The 10,374-nt window shown below is 38.0% G+C and overlaps 1 protein-coding gene across 1 annotated transcript; it reads left to right on the top strand.

Annotated features, from left to right (window-relative positions):
- LOC109824809 (probable methyltransferase PMT24) lies at positions 7,418 to 9,420 on the top strand. The gene is made up of 2 exons (XM_020391459.1): positions 7,418 to 7,635; positions 9,046 to 9,420. The coding sequence occupies exons 1-2, from the start codon at positions 7,463 to 7,465 to the stop codon at positions 9,260 to 9,262; spliced, it is 390 nt and encodes a 129-aa protein (XP_020247048.1). The 5' UTR covers positions 7,418 to 7,462; the 3' UTR covers positions 9,263 to 9,420.

The following is a 10,374-nucleotide window of genomic DNA, read 5'->3' as shown; positions in this document are numbered from 1 at the left end:
TGTTGACCAAAGGATGGTGCACTGAAATCATCTGCACAAATAGGTTTATCTTGAGCATTATTTTGCAAACGAGAAACCTTCTTTAAGTCAAAACAAAATTTGGTCAAATGACCTAAACGACCACAAAAGTCACATTTGTACACATGAGCATGTTTGTGTTGTGCAATATGTGCATGTACATGTGTATGAGATGAAGAAGCTTGATGGGATGCACAGACATGATTAGGCTTAATAAGCTTTTGTGCATTATAACAAAATTTAGCAATATGGCCTTTATGGCCGCAAATTGAACACTTGTAAATTTTGTTATACATATGTGCATAGTGTGTAGGTTTCTTAGAGGAATTTTCACGGGACTGAACACTTGTAAATTTTGTTATACATATGTGCATAGTGTGTAGGTTTCTTAGAGGAATTTTCACGGGACTTTGCACATATGTCCATAAGCTTTTTATTGTGCATAGTGTGTAGGTTTCTTAGAGGAATTTTCACGGGACTTTGCACATATGTCCATAAGCTTTTTATTGTTATCAATGCAAGTTTTTAGTGTTGAATCTAAAGAATTTATTCTACTCTTAACATGATTCAACTCATTATTATCCATACAAGCATTGTTATTAGAGGTGGAACATTCACTATTAATTTTGAAAGAATTAAGCTCTTTTCTAATGTTCTCAACCTCTAATATAGCATCATATTTTTCATGAAACAAACTAGCATTTTCCAATTTTAATTTTCCATTGCTTTCTTTAAGATTAATATTTTCATTAGCAATGATATCAAACTTAGTAGCTAATGCTTCATGAGTGGATTTCAAATCAACATGCTTGATTTTCATTAGCAATGATATCAAACTTAGTAGCTAATGCTTCATGAGTGGATTTCAAATCAACATGCTTGCTTTTTAAACTTTTAAAATTATGTTGTAAATTCTTATGGTCATGCATTAGTTTTTCAAATTCGTGTGCGAGTTCATCAAAAGTAAAATCATCATTGCTATCGGACTCGCATACCTCACTAGGGCTAACGCCTAGTGGACGTGTACATGAAGATGATGCTCCTTTTGAACTTGAAGCCGAATCCTCCAAATGTTGTTGGATTGCCTCCAAGTCCCCTTGATATGCTTCTATTAATTTCCATAACGTATAAGCACTATCAAAAGAATCAAGTTTGTTAGCAAACGATAAGCCAAATGCATCAATAAGAAATCCTAACAAAGACTTGTTCAAAGCAAACAATCTAATATCAAACGATAAGCCAAATGCATCAATAAGAAATCCTAACAAAGACTTGTTCAAAGCAAACAATCTAATATCATTATCACTCCACTTGGATTTCTCCGTAGTGGGTACAATATAAGCGCATTCAATAATTTCCCATATATCAAAATTTGTAGATCTAGCAAAGAGGTTAAATCTAGCACACCATTGTTCATAGGGGAAATTACTAATTCTAGGAGCAATATTAATAGCATAACCAAGACTAGGTGCACCGTGCATGTCCATGATATGTGCAAGCAAGAAACAAAAAATATCAAAACAAGATTAGCAACAATATAAGAACAAGGAACTTTGACTCTAGGCGATTAAGCCTCTAATCAAGAGCACCAAGCTCTGATACCAATTGAAAGTACCCTAGAGGGGGGTGAATAGGGTTATTGCTAATCTTATTAGATATTAATGTCGATTAAAATTAATTAGCAAATATATCCTAACAATGATGATATTCAAAAAGATATATGCAAGGATATATATGCAAGGAGAGAAACAACAAGAAATAATATAAACAAATAGTGAACACAAGAAACAATCCAAACACAACAATATGATCATGGAGTTCGGACCTTCCGTCCTACGTCTCCGCTCCCCACACTCCCGGGGAGAACTCCACTATCAACACACCCGGTTTGGAAGCCGGAACTTCTCTACACACTCGGTTTTCTAGCTAACCGAAAACTCTACAACACATACAATTGCAATCACACTCTACACCCGCTAAGTGTTGGTCTCTAGCCCGTGTTTCCCTCAAGTGCCCGGAATTATCACCTCTCTCTAGGCTACCGACGCTACTCCTCTTGGGACAACCTCGTCTCTCACCACACACTCCTCTCGGTGTACAAGTGTATTACAATGTGTAGCTCTCACAATTAGCACAATACAAATAAATTGTTCTCTATAATAGGTGAGAACACAATGAAGCTCACTCTCACAATATCACTCACCACAACCCACAATATAGTGTATGTAATCTTAAAAGCTCAATTTGGATGTGTGTGTGTGATAAAATGAGTATAAACAAGTTCTAACTCAATTAACAAACTAGCAATAATAAGAATATGAAAATCAATAATAAAATTGCTAGAAGAGTTAGGAAAACTTCTCTATGAACACAAAGAGAGGATGAAGAAGATTGAGGGTGAATCCCTTAATTGACAACGTAAGCTTCCTCCTTTGTAAACAAAACCCCAAACTTAAAACAAACTAAACAAACTTTTAATCACTTTTTAAAAACTTGTTTAAAACTCTCTTAAGTGGTTGGAAATAGTTAATGCAAAGGAGTATTTATAGGTTTGAAGAAACCAGCCCAAAAATCCAACTAAAACCCTTAAAACATTAAAATAAACAAAGCTGGAAACTAGCCGTTACTGTGCCAACGGCTATATATAAGTCGACTTAACAGGAAACACAAGTCGACTTGACAGAAGAAAAAAGACATGTAGAATAACAGATTATAAGTCGACTTACAGTCGACTTAGTACAAGTCGACTTACCTGTAAAACAAGTCGACTCAGCAGAGCAAAAATTGCATATTCCAGGCTAGTTCATAAGTCGACTTATCAGACCTGATAAGTCGACTTATGAACATGCACAGACACTGTGCATGTCCAAAATCTGACTTTTGAGGGCTCTTTAAAAATAGTAAACAATTTCCAAAAAAATATAAAATCTTGGGAAAAGTTTATAATCATACATACAAACATGCTGGAAAAAGAATTTTTCAATTTGCATTTATAATTTGTGAAAAACACTGTATTCTGCAAAAGCACTAAAAGACGTATATATGCAAAACATGTGATTTTTATTTTTGACTCAAAACAAGTTTTGAAAACTTATGGAATATTTATATGGACATAATAAAAGTTGTTTATGATGTAAATATAGTCCAAAACTTATTTTGCATAAAAACACTTATAGTTACGAAAATCACAAATATATATGTGTGTGTATATTTGAGCTTTATAGAATTAACACACATTATATAAACCCTAAACTAATTTACCCAAGCTATAAGATCTTCAATATGCTCAACTTGGTACTGTATATACTAAACGACACAAAACAAAATACTAAAACCAATATTAGTCGTAAATTGTTTGTTAAATCATTATCAAAACAAGAGGATCCAACACGGAGAATCTTCACCTGCACTCCAAACTGTGTCTTCACATAGGCCGAAAAGTCTTGAAAACATTTGTAAACCTCAGATTTCTGTTTCATCATGTATATCCAGACCATACGTGAATAGCAATCAATGAAAGTAACAAACCATCTAAAACCACTAATAGAGGTAGTAGGACATGGTCCCCAAACATCAGAATGGACAAGTGCAAATGGTTTACAACTTCGAACACCAATCATTCTATAAGTAGAACGAGTATGTTTTCCAAGTTCACATGCATTACAAAATAACTCTTTTCTATCCACTTTCTTCATTAACTCGGGTTCTAATCTATTCAAACTCTCAAAAGATAAATGCCCTAACCGGCAATGTTGAAGCATCGCTTCTGCCTCTGCCCCTCCGCTAACAGCAGCAGCAATCATTGCAGTCTCGATCAAACAACACAGTGCAATTTAATTGATCAATGAGAGAGCTAACTGAGAGTAAGTTAACTGGAAACGAAGGAACATGCAATACGGATGACAAGGTAACAGATGAAGTGCAATGGACTGAGCCAGTACCTCTGATGGGTTGAGATGTCCCATCAGCAATCTGAACTGTCTCGGGATGCATATGCTTACTAGGATAATATAATGCAAACTCACTAGATGTTCCCGTGACATGCCTAGATGCACCTGAGTCTATGATCCAATCAACATGAGTTTTAGTGGATGCAAGTGCCTGAACCTGTGTACCTTTGTTCGCATGAGCATAACCAATAAAGTTACCAAAGCATGTAATTGTATCCAGATTCTGAGTGACTTGTCCCTTGCCCTTCGAACTCTCAGCCTGAAGCTTGAACAGACGTAGTTCCTCCAGCTCTGTTATTTCAGCTCCAGTCATCCCAATAGTAGCCTGGGACTCATCTGCCACAGCTAGGTGAGCAACTCCTCGGCCTCCACGTCCCCTGCCTCCTCGACCTGCACGGCCACCAGTCTGACCACGTTCACCCCAGTTCCTTTCTCTGGGTGGCTTAGGGCACATCTGTCTCAGATGCCCTACCTCTGCACTCTCTATCATCTCTGATGTGAGCATCCGGAACCACCAATGCCGAGCGGACAGCAGGTGAGGCCTCACCTGTCATCACCTTCTGTCTGATCTCCTCTTGTTCCATCGATGCAATAGCCTCATCCAAAGAGGGAAGAGATGACAGATGGCACATTGCTGCCCTCCTCCCCTCAAACTTTGGGTTCAAACCCTTAAGAAAACGAGCCACACGCCTGCGCTCAAGATACTGCCTCCCCAAAAGAACATCTGCTGGGTTTTGTAGTGATAATGGATCATAGTGATCCAAATCCGCCCATAAGTGACGTAGCTCTGCTGCATACTGGTGGACTGTCTTCTCCCCTTGTGTGGTAGCATCAATCTTCTCCTCCACTCTCATCATCATCATCACACTCCCAGTCCAGAGTACATCCCCTCCAATGTCCTCCAGACATCAGCTGCACTTGAGATAGACTCCACCATCCCAGCTATGGTTGGAGACACAGAAGTCAACAACCAAGAAACCACCAGAAAATTAGTATTACTCCATGTGTTCCACTCAGCACTCGTCTTATTCTCCGACTCAATGCATTCCCCCTTCACATACTTTTCAAGTCCTTTGATTCGAAGGTTCAGCAATGCCCTCCGAGACCAACTCAGATAGTTTCTTGTCCCCTCAAGCTTGATGTCATTCGGCAGCAACTTTACCCTCTCCATTACCTGCGTCGACTCCGATGTGGTCACAACCGACCTACTAGAATTCTCCTCTAGTTTGGTCTGAAATACTCTGGCCACCCCCTCCAGGATCTCCTTCAATTCCTGACTAGTCACAGGTGTTCCCATCTTCACAGTTGATCCCCTTCTCTTCACCTCGATCAGATCCGAGGGGTAGATCTCGATCCAAACCCCTAGATTCTCAGATCTCACTCTACAACTCCTCGACCAAGCTCAAGGTCAGTTTTCCAGAACCCGAAGGTTAGTTTTCAAGAACCCGAAGGTTAATAAACCCGAAGGTTAAAGTTTTCAAGAACCCGAAGGTTAATAAACCCGAAGGTTAAAGTTTTCAAGAACCCGAAGGTTAATAAACCCGAAGGTTAAAGTTTTCAAGAACCCGAAGGTTAATAAACCCGAAGGTTAAAAGAAATCGATGGCCAGTCCTTCAAAAGAACAGTACCTCCTTCAAACCTCCTTCAAAAAAAGGTCGCACCAGCCCTCAATCACCAGTCCTCCTTCAAATCCGAGGGCTACAGAACCCTAGGTCAGGGGACTCGTCGGAATGGAATCGTCGTCCGTCGAGTTCAGCGTCGTCCTCACCTAGGGCAGCGTCGTCCTCACCTAGGGCAGGGCAGCGGGTCCTCAGCGAAGGCGACGACACCCTTGACGTCGGCGGCGGCGGCAGCGCTGGGGGCGGAAATCAAGGAATCGACTCAGGAGGGAGAATCGGTGGAAGGGGACATCAACAAGAGGGCGGCGGTGGAAGGGAATCGGTGTTTGATTGAAGAGCTCGAACAAGCCGATAGCTTCAAGAGGAGCCGCCACAGCTCTGATACCACCCCTCTTTTATATTAATACATTCTTACAACTAGGTCCTTACAACATTGACTAATTCACTTAGTATCTAAATAACTCAACAATAGCACTATTATATCAAGTAACCGGTATCAGTGTGAGTACCTGAATCAAGCTCTCAAGTATTTCTCGAGCAGTCTGTGAATTGCAGATCAGAGCAAGAAAAAACAAGGAGAAAAAACATGCAAGCCAGAAAATCTTGTTATTTCCTTTGATTTTTAAGAATTGTTGAAAAAAAACCAGTTACGCAAATCGTTATATTGCATTATATAACCTAACGGACCTAACAGACCTTAAATGTTACGTACCGTTATGGAATAACTCAGACACATTAGAACTCTATGTTATTACAACATAATATGCATTATTTCAGTATAACTTACATTATTTCAATATAACATGTGTTATTTCAATTTAATTTTGCATTATTTCAATAGGAGCTCTATAGACTTGAGAGTATGTTCTTTCTTAAAGCTTGAAGTAGTTATGTAATCGCTTTGGAATTCTTTGTTAAGCCTGTATGTCATGTTTTGGTGACATCATTATGTGATTGTAAAATTAGGAATATGACTAATAAAACAAATGTAATTATGAATGAATACTCGAGTATTCGATTGTGATGCTTCCTAGTCAATCTATATAGCTTGTATTAAATTAAAGATTTTTTATTAATATACTTTTTGTATTATGATATTTTGTTCCTAATTCTTAAAACTATTATTAACATCTTTTATATTTTTTACATTAAATAGTAAGAAAATATTTTGTTCGTAGCTGTAATGTTATGTTTGAAAATTTTGATGATTCTAATAATTAAAGTCACTATGAATAGTTTGTATTTATAAAATATATAAACAATTATGAAACAAAATAAACTATCTTACGTGTTACGTTTTCTGCATGTTTTTTCCTTTAACCCTTAACAAGAGGTAGAGCGTTACGTTATGCGTTATCGTTATTTTCAAAATTGTTTTTAAGTTTGTACTTCATGAAGTGTTTGATTTCCATAATTTGAAACCCAGATTTGGATATGCTAAATCATAGGTTTTAGCTTTGATATGGATCCTTGATTTGCCCTCGGGTTAGAATCCCTCAACGAAGCAAGTCATAGAATTGTGTGATTGATCAACAAGTGGATTTGTTGTCTCCAAGCCGAATCCTATCCGGTACAGCACCAACAGATACAATTGGTCTTAGTCAATATTTATCTCTGCCTCTTTTGACAATATATTACATCTTTAGTTTTTCTTGCACTGTATTATATTTTAGTGGCTGTATGCTACCGAGTCTATGTTACTATTTGCAAATTGTGTTATACTTCTATAAAAAGTGTGATCATATTTATGGTTAGCATCCTTTGGTTATATAACATTTGAATCCTAGCTGATGAGAAGAATAGATACAGTCTCTATCAACTTTTCATTATATTTTGGTGTTTTTTCTGAACAGGTTTGCTGCAGCTCTGCGAGATATGAAGTTGTGGGTCATGAACATAGTCCCAATCGATTCCCCAGACACCCTTCCTATTATTTATGAGCGTGGGCTGTTTGGAATGTATCATGATTGGTGCGAATCTTTCAGCACCTACCCAAGATCATATGATCTTCTCCATGCAGATCATCTGTTTTCCAGAATAAAGAAGAGGTCAGTTTTATGCACAGTTTTCACATATTTGTAACTTTAATTGGTTCAGAATGATATCAGTCGATTTCTCGAATCTACTCTCTTTTCTCTGCATATATTAAATGTGTTTCTGTAGTTTACGAAACTGGACAATATTAGGGGTTCAGGGTCAGGTACTGCCTTTATTATTATTATTATTATTATTACGATTATTATATAATTGTGCGACCCAGGTTTAGAGTGAACATTTTAAGAATTTACTCATTCCAGGCAGAACTTTCTCCCAAGTGGCTACATATGAGCATTTTAAGAAGTCAATAGAAGTCAAAAGGTATAATAGGAAATGAACCAGTTTCTGAGAAAAATACCGCCATGTACTTGCACATCTAGCCTTAAGAAATAGAAAACAGGTAGAAACTATAAGTGGTGTTGGAACCTTTTGGCATTGGTAATAGAAGCATGAGCAACCAAAGGTCCGATGATCAAATCCTGAATGTAGCATTTGATGATGATGTACCGGGGGGAAAAGTTAATTTGTGAATCTAACTAATCTCACCTGAACATCTTATTCCTTGTTAGTCCTGGTTTATTAAAAACATTATGTATCAGGTCTCAGGTGGTTCTTAATTTGAGATCTCCCTTCATACATGCGATATTAATTCAGGTGAATGATGGTGATTTGTTTCAGTCAATCCAAAATCTGTACTGTTCGCAGTGAATCCCTGTCTATATCTTTCTCTTGACAACCTTGTCCGATTCATCCAGTGATATAAATTAGCAATCTTCATTCCTCATCCCTTCTACAAGACAGACAATATAAAACTCATGTCTGCTGCTTCTTTTTCACCTTATTTATATCAATACCAATTTTGACCATCATAATTGTCTGTAACATTAAAGATCCATACTTCATGAATCCCGTGTTAGAGTATAAATTATAGCACGCCTCGCTGCAATTTTGAAGTTGTGGTGTAGTGTAACTGTATAAGGGAGCTTTATTGCTTTAATATGATATCAAAGTAACCCAGATTCAAATTAATCCCACTGAACACAAGTTTCAGAATAAACATACACTGCATAAAATAGTTCAGGTTGCAGCCATTGAGAAGGATGCATATAAATTATAAACCCGGCCACAATCTTGGAGTTTCAGAGTTTAGGGTCATAGAAGGGACCTAAAATTCATGTACCATCCATATTACATCACTATTTTGACATTGAAGCCCGATACAGTGGTAATACCGCTGTTTTGGCTATACAGTCCTGGTTTCAGTTGACTGTGGCCTTTGTTAACAATAATACTATATGCCATGTCAGTTTCGGCGCATCTATATATTTACAGTTTTCTGAAAAGACACCATCCGGAGACGCTGCGCAAGTCTTATATAACTTACATTTCTCTTTGTCTAATTAACCATTTCTCCTTACCAGATGCAAGATTTTACCACTAATGGCGGAAGTAGACCGCATGCTACGACCAGAAGGAAAGTTAATCGTCAGGGACAACATAGAGGTGATCAACGAGGTGGAGAGCATCGCAAAATCTTTGAATTGGGAGATCAGAATGTCTTTCTCAAAACAAAATGAAGGGGTACTATGTGTTATGAAGACATCATGGCGGCCTAAGGAACTAGATGCGAGGAGATAGAGGCAAGCATATTGTGCCCATCTCTTCACTCTTTTTGATAGCGTATCGTAATGTAGTGTTGTCCAGTTTTTGTTTCCTGTGGTTCTTGTATTACTACAAATTCACTGCATAATTATACAAAATTTTGAATGAGTGATATATCAGTTTACTCCTGGAAATCGTTGATGTCTGATTGATCAAAAAAACATCTGATATTCCTTTCTAATATGCAAAAGGTGTTGTGCACCATAGAAATGTGACCCCGTTTTGGGTGCTTTTGTGCGTGTCAAATAGCTGGGCCAAGGTTCGCCTGGTTTTTGTAGGCCAGAATTTGACCATTAAACTGGTTATAATTTGGACAACCCCTCCCTTAGTCCAAACTGGAACCAATTTATGCTAAAATTAGGTTAGGATTGACCCCCACCTAGTTTGGGGTGGATTGCCACTTGCCGAAGACACCATTGAAGCAAAACCTTGGTCAAGCATTCGCTTGGTTTTCCTTCGGTCTTTGCCATTGATGTGGAATCCGTGCCATTGATGTGTCATGGATTCCATCTAAATTTTCGAGCCAACTAAAATTGGGCTTCCTTTTAATTTATGGGTTTTTTTTGGGACATTACTTCTTAAAACATCTTGTAATTATATCTCATTATGTGTCTTGTCAGGAATGAGGACAGGGAGAATTATTATTATTTTTAAATGTTAATCAACACGTGCCTGGTAACTTACTAACGAGTTTTTGGTAATGAGTCACACTAGGAGCACACCCTTAACCACACTTCCAACCACACCCTCACACTCTCTATAGTGCTAGTGGGCCATGTAAGATATTTTTAAAAAAATATCATGCATGACCTACTAACACTATAAAAAATGTGAGAATATGATTAAGAGTGTGCCCCTAACATTATTTTTTGGTAATTTATCAACGGTCTCTGTCAACAAACACCGCCACCTTTTGACCTTCTTCAACACCAAACTCCCCCATCCCCCACACGTGGCACTCCCTATTTCTGACAACGGCGTGGGCCCGTCACTTCCCTTCTCTCCCTCAATTTACCCCCTCAATCTCAACCATCCGAACGGACACGTATGTATAAATCTGACCGTCAAGATGAGAACATGATCGCCGA

This window comes from Asparagus officinalis, chromosome 9, assembly GCF_001876935.1.
Source record: "Asparagus officinalis chromosome 9, Aspof.V1, whole genome shotgun sequence".
In the NCBI taxonomy this organism is placed as follows: Eukaryota; Viridiplantae; Streptophyta; class Magnoliopsida; order Asparagales; family Asparagaceae; genus Asparagus; species Asparagus officinalis.
This window is presented reverse-complemented; position numbering and strand designations above follow the sequence as displayed.

Coding starts and splice junctions, on each gene's coding strand:
- LOC109824809 (XM_020391459.1), top strand. CDS start 7,463: ATGAAGTTGTGGGTCATGAACATAGTCCCAATCGATTCCCCAGACACC. Junction 7,636..9,045: donor TTTTCCAGAATAAAGAAGAG/GTCAGTTTTATG, acceptor TCTCCTTACCAG/ATGCAAGATTTTACCACTAA.